The sequence below is a fragment of the Perognathus longimembris genome, chromosome 23, assembly GCF_023159225.1.
Source record: "Perognathus longimembris pacificus isolate PPM17 chromosome 23, ASM2315922v1, whole genome shotgun sequence".
Lineage (NCBI taxonomy): Eukaryota > Metazoa > Chordata > Mammalia > Rodentia > Heteromyidae > Perognathus > Perognathus longimembris.
This window is the reverse complement of record NC_063183.1, coordinates 7,586,202-7,601,662: the sequence shown is the minus strand read 5'-3', so window position 1 is coordinate 7,601,662 and position 15,461 is coordinate 7,586,202. Positions and strand designations below refer to the sequence as shown.

General features: G+C 51.7%; 1 protein-coding gene across 1 annotated transcript; it reads right to left on the bottom strand.

Moving 5' to 3' along the window:
• Positions 1–1,598: 1,598 nt before the first annotated feature.
• Positions 1,599–14,537, bottom strand: Umod (uromodulin). The gene is made up of 11 exons (XM_048332726.1): positions 14,391–14,537; positions 13,704–13,878; positions 12,142–12,924; positions 11,919–12,026; positions 10,740–10,948; positions 9,478–9,626; positions 7,319–7,564; positions 5,461–5,623; positions 4,560–4,641; positions 3,404–3,445; positions 1,599–1,919 (listed from the first exon to the last, which is right to left on the bottom strand). Exons 2-11 carry the CDS (start codon positions 13,798–13,800, stop codon positions 1,858–1,860), a joined length of 1,941 nt encoding a protein of 646 aa, XP_048188683.1. The 5' UTR covers positions 13,801–13,878; positions 14,391–14,537; the 3' UTR covers positions 1,599–1,857.
• Between the last annotated feature and the right edge of the window lie 924 nt (positions 14,538–15,461).

Below are 15,461 nucleotides of genomic sequence, written 5' to 3'. Positions count from 1 at the left end.
ACTCTAAGGAAGAGCATAGGATCCTGAGTTCAAGCCCCAGTAGTAGTGTGTGTGCGTGCACACGCGCGCACACATAGATAGAGCCTGGCATTGAACGTATGCCCCAAATCTCTGTTAGATAAACTGAGCTGAATAACTACTAACAGACAGAAAACAAGAGAGGAAAAGAAAGGACCGGAACAAAGACAAAATAATTCTGACGTGCTTTCTTCCCTACGCCCATCCCTAGCAGTTGTTTTTGGCCTTCAGTTTTCTTTGTCTTGGCCTAGATTGTGTTTCCCTTCCAGTTCAGTTGTGTCTAAGTCAAAGTTAGATGAGGGGATACCTCGTCAGCCAGGCCCAGCTGACCACAGACTGACCACAGATCCGGCAGGAACCAGCCGCGAGGCCTCCTATGCCATGCTCTGAAGGAGAGGCAGCAGGTATGTGCACTTAGTGTGATAAGAGGCCCTCAGCATGAGATAGGCTGCCCTCCTGTTCTCATTCGCAGATACACATGTGTGCTTTTCCCGGGATCCCAACAAGGCCTTGGCCTCTCCTGGAGGCCCAGAGTCCAGGGAAGCAGCTGGGCCAGGACAGGGAGTTCCCATTGAGATTCATGTCCTCCGACCCGTTTGGCAAAGAAGTCCAAGGATCCTTGGGTCTCCTGGGCTCAGAAACTCGGTGCTTTCTGCTTTAGTCCATCCTGGAGGTTGCCCAGAAAGGCCTCTGCCAACGGGGAGAATGAGACCAAATCTCCACTGCTAGTGCTGCCCTGAAAACAGATCCACAGCTTCCGGATTGAGAGAGAACCGTGCAATGGATCGCCCAGCCGCCAACACTGCCCAGCTCACCCCTTCTCTCTGCTAATAATGAGAGGCTCCCGCGGGCAGGGCTTTGTCTGCTTCTCCATCTTCACTTTCCCAGCTCCCAGCACATAGCCTGGCACATACGAGCTCCTCAGAAACGTGTCTGGAAAACTCAATGAACCTTACCATGAATCTTTTTTTTTTTATTAGCCCTAGGACAGAAAAGCAGCCATTGCCTATTAAATACAGCACTTCTGAAAGTCTGCCTTGGAGTTACTTGTGAGTTCTCTTTTTCCAATCAGGAGATGTGGGTGGCCAGGGGCTATGGACTTGTTCTCTCTGACCACAACTGTATCCCAGCATCTAGCAAAGTATCAGCTCAGTAAAGATATTTTTGGATGGATGGATAGATGGATGGATGGATAAGTGGATAAGTGGATAGAGGGGTGAGAAGATGGATGATGGATAAATGGAAGTGGAAAGATGGGTGGATGGATAAGTGGATGGATGGTTAGGTGGGTGGGTGGATGGATGGATGGATAAGTGGATGGATGGATGGATGGACGGATAGACAGATGAATGAGAAAGTGGATGGATGGTTGGATGGATGTGTGAAAGGATGCATAGATGGATGAGGCTCAGAGACATTGTGTATCTTATCTAAAGTCTCACAGCAGAACCTGGGTTGCCTTTGGTTCCCTAAGCCGAGTATAAACTCCCCAACAATAGGGATGGGATCTGTTTGTTTTTTCCACCCACAGCATCTTCCGGGTCAGCAATTATTTCTCAAAGGAATGAATGACTCCAAAGGCCAGTTTTCTGCCATTATTATTTTGCTGCACTCTTGGGGAAACAGGGGCCTCGTGTACAGACACGTCACAAGTCCCATGTGGAGAATGAGCATCAGTTCAAGGCAGGGCTGGTTTTTTGCAGCGAGGACTGAGGGGAGGGCACATGGAGCAGGCACGCGGGAGCCCCAGCCTCTTGCCTATGGCTGGACCACTGGCTGCCTCTGCCCTCCTAGCCGGCAGGAAGTGGGCTGGGAACCAGAACCCAGGGTTTTCTGCTGTCACTGAAATGACAGGGTCAGGGTGGCCGAGAGAAGCAGAGGTGGCAGGACCTTCAGGAACCCTGGAAGGAAAACAAAGGTAGGGCCACAGCTAGCACTAAGGTGCTTTTATGCAAATTAACAGGGTGCTTCCTGCAGATGGACCAATGAGGAAAGGGCAGCACCTCTGGGGTGATTGGTTAGAGAAAGGAAGCTTGCTTTTTTTTTTTTTCTTTTTCACTCTTTCTTTCCTCCCTCCCTCCCTCCCTCCCTCCCTCCCTCCCTCCCTCCCTCCCTCCCTTCCTCCCTTCCTCTCTCCCTCCCTCTTTCTTTCTTTCTTTTCTGTGCCAGTACTGGGGCTCAAATTCAGGGTCTGGGTGCTGTCTCTAAGCTTTTTTTTTTTTTTTTTTCCTCAAGGCTAGCATTCTACCTCTTAAGCCACAGCTCTACTTCCTGCTTTTTTTTTTTTTTTGCGGGGAGGCAGTGGTTAATTGGAGTTAAGAGTCTCATGGAGTTTTCTGCCCCAGCTGGCTTCAAACCACAATCCTCAGATCTCAGCCTCCTGAGGAACTAGGATTACAAGAGTGAGCCATTGGCTCCTAGGTGCTTTTTCTTTTTCTTTCTCTGACCTAAAGTTCAATTAAAAAAAATTTTTAATCTGTCCATTCTGGGATTTTTTTTTTTTAAATAGAAAAAGGTACTCTCCCCGGTAGACTTAGTGACAATCTCTCTTCTGGCCCCCCAGGTTGATACTCCCTCCACAGAGCGCTCTTGCACCGTGCCCAACCTATACATCCATCCTCAGAGACTTCACGGAATATGAGCCGAGAGCAAATGCTTTATGGAGCATCCTGACTCCTAGCTCCAGGTTCACCAGGGCTGGCCTGAAGGAGCCCTGGTGAAACACAAGACAAGTGTCACAACCCTCTTGCATCCAGAGCCCAGAACCAAGACAGGCAATGGCCGAACAGACTCTGTGCCCTTCTAGAACGTTCAGACAAGTCAATAGCTATGAAAAGCCAAGGGCCTAATTAAAAAAAAAACAAAAGACACCATTTACTGGCCTTTGGCATGTGAGCTGCAGAAAAAGCCCCAGGAGCGTGACTTCTGGCACCTAACGATTTCCAGCAACTATGTGTCAGCAATTCAGCAATTGAGCAGATCCTGAGCAGGTAAAGACGGTGTCCAGCTACAGGAAGCACACATGAGAACAGCCAACGTGTGTGTGTGTGCGTGTGCGCACGCACACGTGCGCACGCACCTTGGGGTCACAGGCGTGTACTGTGTTCATCTGAATGCGCAAATGTGCATGCGTGCAGGCAACTGCAGCTGCATGCGCCTGAGAGTGCAAACCTGAATGCACATGTGTGGCCTCGTGTGTGCACGGTGAGTCTATGTCCCTATTCCCCTCTGCGAGGTGGCGTGAGTGTGCTTCACATTCGGCCCCAGATCCGGGCATTTCGGTGCTAAGTCCCTCCCTGGAGCTCAGCCAAGCAGGCCAGGCTGGCCGGCAGCCCTCTGGGAGCTTTTTGACACTGGTTGCTGTACAGAAAGGACCTGAACTTACCAAATACGCTGCAGGCAGCCCTGGAGATGGGGGCCTGGACACCTGTAGGGGGGAAGAAAACAAAGAGGAGCCTGGTGAGCAGCTCGACCTAAGCCCCTCCAGCCAGGTCTTCTTGCAGCCAATGTGACCTTCCTAAAACTTAATCCGGTCATACAACTTCTCCACCTCAGACACAAGCAGGGCTAGCCACAGCCGCCACGGAAAACACACGACACCTGAGGAAGGCCACGGGGCCTTCCTGCCTCGGCTGGTAGTCCCTTAGCTCCTCCTGCAGGCTCCGTCTCCTCCCACCACAGGCTCTTTGCCCATGCTCCCCTTTTCCCTTCTCCCTGCTCCATGAACCTCAAACCTTCCTTTTTATCTCAGCCTTATTCTTCCCCATACCGTGGTCAGGTCTGCTTCCCTGGGTAGGAGCCCAGAGCTCCTCATGTTCTCCACTGAGCACACAGACAATGCCTACAGCCATCCATGTCTAAGGAGGTCAGCCGAATAATGTCTCCCCACAGGTCCCTAGGCCTCCTGTCTGCTCAGCCTGTGTGTCTGCCTGCCATGAAACCCCAAGCACTAGCATGGGGTTGGCATGCAGAGGGCCAAAGGACACCTGCTCAACAATGGAGGGAGGGAGGACAAAGGGAGGGAGGGAGGAAGGGAGGGAAGGAGAAGGGAAGGAAAAAGGAGGGAGGGACAGAGGAAGGAAGGGAAAGAGGAAGGGAGAAGGAGAGAGGGAATAAAGAGGGAGGGAAGAAGGAAAGGAAGGGGAGGGAAAGAAAAGGAAGAGAGGAAGGGAGAAAGAGAGAGGGAGGGAAGGGAGGAAAAAAGGAAAGGGGGAGGAAGGGAGGGAAGAAAAGGAGAGAGCAAAGGGAAGAAGGAAGAGAGAGGGAGAGAGGGAGGGAGGGAAGGAAGACAGGAGGAAAGGGATAGAGGGAGGGAGGAGGGAGGGAAGGAAAGAGAAAGGAGGGGGGAAAGGAGGGGGCAGTGGTCTAAAGGGAAGACAGCTTGTATCTGTCCTTGCCTTCCTGGCTGGAGAAGATGTTCCCTCCCATTCCTGGGCCCCCAGTGAGATCAGAAAGTACAAGCCCCCACCCCCACCCCCACCCCCATGCTCTCTAGAGGGAATTCCCAGCTAGAAACCACAAGGGCTAAGTGTCTCTCTTACTTTGTCTGGTGATGGGGCCCAAGTTCAGCACATGAGATTTGTCTATGAAGCCCCCACTTCGGTATCTGGTCCCAGAACAGGTCTGTAGGGAGAGGAGAGGAAGATAGAGAGGACTCACCACGAGGGAGGGCGCAGCCGGCCATGGTGATGGGGGTGAGAGGGCTGGGCCCTGAGGTGCGTCCCTTGCCTCTGCACTGGCTCCCAAGCGGATCCCCAGCCTTGAGCAGGAGCCTGGAGAGCAGGTCCTGGCCTACCACCCATTATGACAGCAGCAAAGTCACTTGATCTCTCTGCACCCCTCTTCCCATTTAGAAAGAGGGGGCTGGTAACACCTCCCACAGAAATTTTGTGGAATATTAAGTTAAATAAAGAAAAACTGCACAGGGGCACAGAATTTTATGAGTGCCAACCTCTTCAGGGCACCAGTGGCTCACACCTGTAATCTTAACTACTCAGGAGGCTGAGATTTGAGGATGGAGGTTTGAACTCAGCCTGAGTAGGAAAGTACATGAGACTCTTGCTTCCAATTAACACCAGTAAAGCCAGATGTGGAGCTGTAGCTCAAGTGGTAAAACTCTAGCCTTAAGCAAAAAAAAAAAAAGAAAGAAAGAAAAGCTCAGGGACAGAGTCCAGGCCCTGAGTTCCAGCCCCAGGACACACACACACACACACACACACACACACACACACACACACACACACACACACACCTTATTCAAAGACACACTCCATAAACCACATTGCATACTGGCCAGGTGTTCTCAGGTCACTGGGCCCTGTGGATTTCCCCACAGCTCAGGTGTCCCACCTGACTCCTCCCACCTCTCCCTGGGCCCCTGTCTCCAGTCACACCTGGGGTTATCGGGTGATGGGAAGGGCGGTGTGAGGGACGGAGGCTCACCGGCTTGCACGTCTTGTTCACCATGTCACACAGGTTCACCTCACAGTGCAGGTAGACCAGGTCATAGTTCCCAGCAAACCGGAACATCTGTACAGAAAACCTGCTCTGAGGGGACTCCCCGTTCTCCAACACTTGAATGGTATGGTCCTCCGTTTGTGGACAACTGGTGGGAAAGCAGGTTGTGCAATGGGCTGTGGTGGGTTACATAAAGACTGTTGGCTGTGTGATCAAGGGGAGGGGGTGTAGCTTCCCTAGTCTCATTTCTCCCAGGATCATTACTGCAGCCCTTGAGAAAAGAGAGCTGTGAAGCTAGGTGCTAGCAGCTCACGCCTGTCATCCCATCATCCTAGCTGCTCAGGAGGCTGAGATCTGAGGACTGAGGTTTGAAGCCAGTCCCAGGAGGAAGGCCTTGGAGACTTTTATCTTCAATTAACCACCCAAAAGCCAGAAGTGGAGGTGTGAATCAAGCGGTTAAGTGCCAGCATTGAGCAAAAAGACAAAAAAACAAAACCAGGAACAGGCCCTGAGTTCAAGCCCCAGGATACAGAGAGAGAGGGGGGCAAGGATAGTGAGAGAGAGAGAGAGAGAGAGAGAGAGAGAGAGAGAGAGAGAGAGAGAGAGTAAGAGAGAGAGAGAGTAAGAGAGAGAGAGAGACAGAAAGACAGAGAGACAGAGGGGAGGGAGGGAGGGAGGGAGGGAGGGAGGGAGGGAGGGAGGGAGGGAGGGAGGGAGGGAGGGAGGGAGGGAGAGGGAGAAGGAGAGGGAGGGAAAGAGAGAAGATAGTTGTGAGGACACTGCCAGTGTGTCTGTGTGTGTCTGTGTGAGTGCGTGTGTGTGTGTGTTTGGCAGCCTTAGGAACTGAACCCAAGGTCTAGCATGACAGGCAAGTGCTCTATGGCTTGAGCCATGCCCCAACTCTTCTGTTTGCACTTGATTTTTTGCTATAAGCACTTACTAATTTTTCCCAGGTTGGCCTCAGACTAGAGATCTTTCTGCCTCCACTTTTCTCTAGTAACCATGATCACAGGTATGCCCCACCATGCCCAGCTTAAATTTTTAATTAATTTTCTATAAAGGTGACACACTGCCTGTGGCAGTGGTGCTGGGTCAAAAAAAAAAATCATCAAGGCAGAGTGGATGAAAGAACTTTCTGGATACCCAGGAAACGCATGTAGGAGTCATTAGGCTTATAGGTCTTCAGCGACACCTGTTAACCTTGTTGTAACAACAGAAATGGGGACTCCCAGTGCCACTGATCACATGGAACTGTGTGTGGCCGAGAGCACACACACAGCGGCACAATGCACAATGCAAAGGGAAACGCAGAATGCTCTGTGCATAGATCCACACGTGTGCTGGGCTGCATCTAGATAACTGGGATCTCTGGGCCGGTGAAGCGGGCACCGCCCTTCTATTTCGTGTGTGTGTGTGTGTGTGTGTGTGTGTGTGTGTGTGTGTGTGTGCCTGCCTGTGCCAGTTCTGGGGATTTGAACTCAGGGCCTGGGCACTGTTCCTGAGCTTTTCTGCTCAAGACTAACGCTGTACCACTTGAGCCACAGATCCACTTCTGGCTTATTTTTTAGTGTTCCTTGGAGATCAGAGTCTCATGGACTTTCCTGCCCAGGCTGGTGTTGAACTACCAACCTCAGGTCTCAATCTCCTGAGCAGTTAGGATGACAGGCGTGAGCCCCTGGCAGGTCCTTCCAGCTTTTTGCTATAGACTCATGGTGAATGCTAAATTTCCGGGACAGAATAATTAGTACAAAGATAGGCTTTCCGTCCCTCCAAGCTGAAAGACCTTCCTCCCCACACCCCCAAATCCCTTCCATGGTCCCTTCCATGGGGACCACTGCCCTACCTGTCCTGGATGATGAAGTATTTCACGGGGTCGGTGGCATTGCCGCTGGGGGTGGCATAGCAGTTGGTCATCAGTACTGCAAACCGGGACAGGTCTCCGCCATCCATTATGGTTCCCACGTAGAGGAAGGCCTCGGTGGACAGGGCCACGGCGGGGCCTTGGTAGGGTTGTGTGTAGGAAGGGCTCTGGAAAAGCGCCATCCGCACAGTGAACCTTCCTGTCCCGCCCACACTGATGTTCAAGACACTGCCAGGGGAGAAGGGCTGGTGAGAGGGCCAGATGAAGGACGTGTGTGTGTGTGTGTGTGTGTGTGTGTGTGTGTATCCTACAGCTTGACCTCAAGGCCTGGGCACTGTCCCTAAGGGTTATTATTATTTTTTTTCTGCTAGTGTTCTACCTCTTGAGCCACAGCTCTACTTTCTGCTTTTTCGTAGCTAATTATAGATAAGAGTCTTGTTGAACCTTCCTGCTTGGGCTGGCTTTATACCTGGATCCTCAAATCTCAGCCTCCTGAGTAGCTAGGATTCCAGGCCTGGGCTACTAGCACTTGGCTTTCTGTGGCATTTTTATCTGGCCTTAAGAATGGAACCCATACACTCTGGCCTTGTTTGCTGCGATGCACGTATGCACGTAGAGAGGTCACCCAGGGTGGGGAAGGGCCTGGTTGTAATGCCACCTCTGAGTGGGCAGGTCTGGGACAGAGCTCAAGGCCTGCATTTTTATTGAGCTCCTGTTGATGCTGAGGCTACTTAGACCTCATCTTTAGTAACTTGTCTGAGACCAGCGTATTAGTCTGCGTTAGAAGACTAATCCAGCCCACATTAGAAAAGACTGTGTAACTTGATGACTTTTTTTTTTTTTTTTGGCCAGTCCTGGGCCTTGGACTCAGGGCCTGAGCACTGTCCCTGGCTTCCTTTTGCTCAAGGCTAGCACTCCGCCACTTGAGCCACAGCACCGCTTCTGGCCGTTTTCTGTATATGTGGTGCTGGGGAACCGAACCTAGGGCCTCGTGTATCCGAGGCAGGCACTCTTGCCACTAGGCCATATCCCCAGCCCCAAACTTGATGACTTTTAACCCACGTTAAAGCAGCTACACAGCGAGGACTGCCCCGGCCGACCGCTCACGTTCACAGGACCTCTCAAGGCTGAGACCCCACGAAACCCTCAGTGACAGGATGTTTGTGTCAGAGGTGAGACCCGGATCCTCAGCTCTGACAGGAGTGAGGTTTCTAGCTCAACTGGAGAGAGATACTCACAGACTCGTTGCTCCCTGCCACCTACCAGACCTAGGGCATGGCCACAGGATGCCAGAGCACTGCAGGGCCAAGTACCATTCCAACCAAAGACCAGCCCACCAAAGACCTGCCGTGAGCAACCTCAGCAATGCCGTCCAATCAGCAGCCAGCATCAGCACCCTTTGCTGAGTCTGGTGGAAGTCACAATGGAGCATGGGGGGAGGAGGAGGAGAGGTGTTTGAATCCCAGCACTGCCACTTCAATAGACTGTACAACGTTGATTAGTAGTGTCTATTACAGTCCCTTGCTGGAGTTTACTGTATTTTGTTTGTAAACAAAATACAAACCGAAGAGTATGTTCCTCAAACTTCTCTGAGCCTCAGTGTCAGCCTTCATCTAAAGGGAATGGAGATCGTAAATCTTCTAGGGCTTAACTGTTCAGGTGTTTTAGTGAGCTATTGCGTGCAAATCACTTCGCGAAATGCCCATGATGCACTCCATAAACCAATGCTGCTCATGGTAACCGGTCTGCCGCGCTGTCCAAGGCTAGCATCACTGGGCCTGAGACTCACCCTAGCCAAAGGCTTTGTCTGTGATCTTTCACAACAGGATCCTTTATTTTAAAATGTCATGGAAACCTCATGTGGTACCAAGGATGGGTAGAACTTCTCCAGTGCACCCCTGCAGGCCGTTCCCACCCCACCCCTGCAACCTCTGTGGAATTTGTGAATACCTCTGTAATCAGACTTCTTCCCATTGACAAGAAGGAGAGGTGGGGAACTGGGGTCTAAACATGCACTGTGGCTTGTTTTTATTCCTAAGATCTCGTAATATGAGGCAGGTGACAGGGAAACTGAGACCTCCTGGGTAAGGGGCGTCCGGGCAGAGCCGCTCGGGAGCCCTGGAAACCCTTGCCCGCCGCACCTGACCATTGGTTGCAGGGAGGTCTTCAGGCTGACTTTCATGTCCAGCGGGTAGGAGCAGGCGAAGTTTATCTTGATGTTGAGGTCACGGACGATGATCTCATTGGCGAGGTAGAGGGTGTTGCTGTATGTGGCGTGGGTTTCGTTCCTCTGTGTTGGTGGGGGCAGAGGTGAAAATGAGAAAAGTGAGAATCTGTGTAGGACAATGAAACTAGAGCCGTTTGTCACACACACACACACACACACACACACACCCTGGCTTCCTGGCCTCTGTTAGGAGAAGCTGTCAGCAGGGGCGGTCTCTGAGCCGGCCTCCCATAGCAGACGCTGAGCTAAATGCTCCTCTTACCTCACTGTAGATGTCCTTCCTTCAGTGACCGTAAGAGGCAAGGTTGTGACATCCTGCTTCCTGGAGGGGTCCCCGGTCCCTAGTAACTGAATGACTGACTGATTGTCTCCACTGTAGGGAAGCTAAGAAGCCTGGGCCTTTTCTATCACCATGTTCTTCCTCTTTTAAAGACACTAACCCAACTGTGAAGAGATTTCACACTCTATCCTTAGCAAATAATATTTTTTTTTGTAAAGGCAGACATAGCAAGTTTATTTAAAAGAGAAAGGAAAGCAGGGAAATAGAATCCCCATAAAGAGAGAGTCTCAAAGATCAGACTCTAATGATTTCTTCCTTTCTTTTGACTCTTTTCTGCTTATTTCCTGGCATAAGAGAAGCAGGAAGGCTGGATGCTGGAGGCTCACATCTTGTCATCTTAGCTACTCAGGAGGCTGAGGTCTCAGGATGGCAATTGAAAACCAGATGGGCAGAAAAATCTGTGAGAACCTTATCTCCAATTTACTACAGAAAGAGGAAAAAAGCCAAACGTGGAAGAGTGATAGAGCACCAATTTTGCGTGAAAAAACAAGTGAGAATTTGAGGCCCTGAGTTCAAGTTCCTATACTAGGGAGAGAGAGAGAGAGAGAGAGAGAGAGAGAGAGAGAGAGAGAGAGAGAGAGAGAAAGAGAGAGAGAGAGAGAGAGAACAATGCTCTTCTTACACAAACATTTGGGGGGTCCCTCAAATAAATGTGGTTCTACCTGAAGAGGCCTCTGCCAGCAAGCTCCTGCTCCAAACACCAGTAATTCAGACTCTGCCTCCCCAGAAACACTGGAAACACTGAAAGAACTCATCCAAACCCATACAATTCCTGTTGAACCCGGGACTGACCCCGTGAGATCCCTACCCCTGTCCTCCCCCAGACGGGGACGCACCGTCAGCACTGTCCCGCAGGGGCCATCTCGGGCCGGGGTCACCACGGACATCCAGTCCTGCTCGCGCCTCTCGCTGAAGCCTGAGCAGTGGCTGTCCCGCAGGTACATGAAGACCTTCTTGAAGCCCAGGCTCTGCAACTGGCACTTGCTCAGGGACATCTTGATGTCATTGGTCCCGCACCCCAGCCTTTGATCCAAGAGGGACACATCTAAAACAAGCAGGAAAGGGGCAGACTGTGGAGCCTGTCTCTACACCTCAGGGGCTCAGCGTATCCACTCTCTCCCCCTGCACCCAGCCCCCAGAGACTAGGGAGAACTCTCCAGACTGGCCACCAACTGAGGCTTCTCAATGCTCAGAAGAAAGGGAGCACAAGAATGGATTGTAAGCATCGTAAGATGGATCCACTAGCCAACCTTCCATCCCTCCAGACCCCTAAGAACCAACGGTACCCCAAGTGCAGGGGGATGTTTGGGTCTTTCACTAGCCTAGAATTAAATAGTGCTCAATCCCAGTTTTTAAAAAGCAAAAGGAAGCCAGGTGCTGGTGGTCCACACTTGTCATCCTAGCTATTCAGGAGGCTGAAATCTGAGGATCACAGTTCAAAGCCAGCCCAGGCAGAAAAGTCTGTGAGGCTCATATCTCCAATTTACCACCAGAAAACTGGAGGCAAGCTGTGACTCAAAATGGTAGAGCGCTATCCTTGAGCCACAAAAGCTCAGGAACAGTGGTCAGGCCCTGAGCTCAAGCCCCACAACCAACAACAACAACAACAACAACAAAGGAAAAGTTAAGTACAGTTTCTTTCTATCTGTTTTGGGGTGACCGACCTAATGTGTTTTAATGTCTTTAATGCCACACTTGCTCATTCTGTCCTCTCAGAGAACAGGCCTCAGTTCTAGGATTTAGGACAGATGTCGACAGTGAGATTTCTTTTTGTGACTATAAAAGGATATTTTTTCAGTTATTTTTGGTACTTATTATTTTAATGTTTTAAGGAGATAGCTACTAGGATTATTATAAAAATTTTTCTGTTGTATTTACTCTGACCGAGAGAGAGAGAGAGAGAGAGAGAGAGAGAGAGAGAGAGAGAGAGAGGAATGTGCTCCTCTAACCACTGACTACTGTCTCAACAAACAAATCAATTCCTGTCCACTGGTCCCCCCTCTGCCAACCCTCACCGGTGACATTGATGTCCTGTTTGCATTGGCACCGCCACCTGCCGTTATCCGATATGCAGTCCTCGTCGATTCCACACTCCTCACACGTCCCTTCCACTGAGGTGGGGTCTGCAGGGCCACAGAGGAAGAAGGTCAGTCACCCAAGGCTCCATCTTGACCCCCCTGCTCTTCAGGGTGCCCCCCCCCCCAGGGCCTGGGAATGGGGAGGCCTCCCCCAGCTCACCTGTGCAGTATGCCAGATTGCACTCGGGGGGCGCTGTCAGGTTGTAGACGTAGTAGCCTCCAGCGCAGGCTTTGACCTGGACAGGAGTGTCCCACAGGCAGCAGTGGCCGCTCCAGTGTGCGCAGGCCGTGCGGTTCACGATGCCCTGGTCGCTGGAGGGGTGCGTGCCGTTGAGCCACAGGGGCGCGGCCGTGTTACAGCGCAGGACTGGCACGCAGGTCTCCGCCATGCGGACACCACCCTGGCCCACGAAGCGGTACCAGCCTCGCACTTTGGTGTCACAGGAATAGCCAGAGCCGTACTCAGCGCTGCGCCAGTACTCATCCAGCATGCGGTACGCCTGGCACGGATCGGCACACACAAGCTCACCCTCGTGGCCCTGGGGCAGGCAGTCCAGCCCAGGCCCGCAGGATCCGGGGGAACACTTGCAGTGCCATCCATCCCCCACGTAGCCCTGGGGACACACGCACGAGTAGTTGCCCTCCACGTTGACGCAGGTGGCCAGGGAATGGCAGAGGGCCCCCTCCGGCTCCAGGCACTCATCCACGTCGAGACAGCCCTTCCCGGGCACCAGGTAGAAGCCATCCGGACAGATGCACGCATAGGAGCCCAGTGTGTTCACGCAGCTGGTGTTGGCTGAGCAGTTGTACATCCCAGGAACGGCACACTCGTCTACATCTTCACACTCCAGCCCATTGCCGGTGAAGCCCGCCTGGCAGGTGCATGTGGTGACAACCCCATCCATCGTGCAGCTGGCATTGCTGTGGCATTCCGAGCATCTTTCTGCGGATGAGGGAGCCCGACCCCAGAGCATGGGCCGTGGGGCCAACGGCCGTGCAAAATCTTCCCACTTCCCCGAGGGAGCTGACCTAGCCAACCGAGGCACCCACTTCCCTGTGATGGCTACGCTTCTGACATGTATTCCCTGGTAAGCATGGCCTTTAGGTTGTATCTTCTTTTGTTAATTTGTAGGCAACATTCTCCCACCCAGAAGAATAATGCCCAGATTCTCCGTGCCTCATTAGGATTTGTGGTGAGCCAGTGATGCCCTTCCCAGCCTTTGTGTATTTTGTGGCTTCTCTGTCCAGGCCCCTTTCCCTGCCTGGCTGAGCCTTCGTGAACACCAAACTCTCTGAAAACTTTGCCAAGGCCACCTGGCATACCATCACTCTTTGTCCACAACAGAAGCGACATTTTAAAAAATAATAGTCTGCGTGCTGTTAGCTCACACCTGTCATGCTAGCTACTAGAGAAGCTGAGATCTGAGGATTGCAATTCAAAGCCAGCCCAAGCAGGAAAGTCTGTGAGACTTTTATCTCCAATTAACTATCAACAAGCCAGAAGTAGAGCTGTGGCTCGAATGGTCGAGCGTTAGTTACCTTGAGTGCCTAGGCCCTGAGTTCAAGCCTCAGGACTGCGGGGGGGGGGGGGGGGGGGGAGCTTAGAATAAAGATTTTGTAAGTCCTAAGTGTGATAGAAAAAGTGTGAAGACTAACTCTACAAAGGGCCATTGTTCCTGGCACATACATACACAAGCACTCAAATGCAAGAACCACACTTACTCGCTTCTGAAGAAGAGGCATTGGCTGCCACTACGATGAACCACGAGGTCATTGCCATCACCATCAGCCTCCAGGGCGGGGAGAGAAGCCACCCCATCCTTTCTTCTGCTCTTCTGCCAACGCCTGCTCCAACGCACGTGTGATTCTCTCGCTGGTGTTCTGTAGGCCTGAAGTCCTGAGAACAGAAACAGGGAGGGGAAGATGCAAGTCCTAATGTCCCTCCCCATGGGGAAGGGTGGTTGGGGTTGCACCCACGTAAAGCTGAGGGGCAAAAACCATGCATGGGCATTTCCTCTTCTGGCCCACAGTTCTTCTCCCCTGTGACTCCCCATGTCTCAGGACATAGCCCCTTCTGCCAGTCTCTGCTTGTGGAGCAGGAAGTAGGAAGATGGAGAAGTGTCTTACTGGTGACACCTTTGGGTACAGTAGATGATAGAGTTATTGGGTGCATGTGGACACAGCAGCCATTATTGGCAAAGCTTGGGCTCCATGAGAAGGAAACTGACTTGCCATACATCATGAAGACAAGAATGATCAGATCAGAGTAATGACTCATAGGCGACTCTCACCGCAGCATGCAAACACCTAACATCCTCTCCCAGCTCCTTCAGGTAGAACGGGAGCCAGCAGAAGACGAGACAGAGGAGAAGAGGGAATAGGGAAAACTACCCCCAGAAGAACCTTTACCTGAAGCCAGAGCGGAGGACTGTTTCTCTCCCAGGTATGTGCTCCTTATAAATACACAGACACTGACCCTCCTGGCTGCCAGTCTCACTCCCAATGATTTCCCGTGTCTTGAGATTGTTTCCTTGGGGGCAGATATTTTTTTACTTGTTTATTTGGCATAATGTTTGCCTTTTCCAAGCTGTGAACCTGTTGTTCCTCCCCCTCCCCCTCCCCCTCACTCCTGCCCTTGCTCCCTCCACCACCAATAAAGACACCGAATAATTGATATTGTGGGTCACACCTCTGCCCGGAAATACAAGGTCTCCGTTTTGCACTCTTGGGTAGCATGAGATTCCTTAGTTAGACATTAACTGGCAAAGTGGTGCCCAGGTGCCGGGTCTTTTTCTTGGTCACTGAGGACGATGAAGTGAACCTATGGTGCCAGGCAGAAGCTAGGTTGCAGTAGAATAAAAAGGGGGTGTCTGTTGACCCTTGGGGGGTCATCTACCTTGGAGAGAACACCCTTTGTGACACTCTGTCCTCACCATGGGGGCACCCCCCCCCATGTCCCCAGACATGAGCAAGAGGGAAGCTTAGCAGAGCCAGAGACAGTTCGTGCAGACTTAGGAAATTCAATCTACTCAGTCAAACTCCACTGAGGTTTGCTGAGCTCAAGTCCCCTTGGAGGGTCGAATGGCTTTGTGATTGAATTGTCTGGCTTCGCAGGGGGCGAGTCTGAATCCCAGCACCGCCATATTGTGGCCAGGGGACTCCTCTCTTCACCTTCCTGATGCCATTTTCCTCATGTACAGAACAAAAATCTCCCCTCTCCCTGAGAGGCCATGGAGGTTAAAACAGAGCAGATGCGAGAAAACACACACACACACACACACACACACACACACACACACGAGGATGATTTTATTCGGAGGGATTTTGCACAGGCTGTTTGGTTGCTGTCAAGACACATGGAGGCAAGGAAATGCTGGGGGTGGCAGATGTGTGTGAATTTAGACTGGGCAGGAATAATAACCATGACCACCACATCAACGTTTCTCATTATAGTTTCAGGACCAAATTTCTTGGGAGATG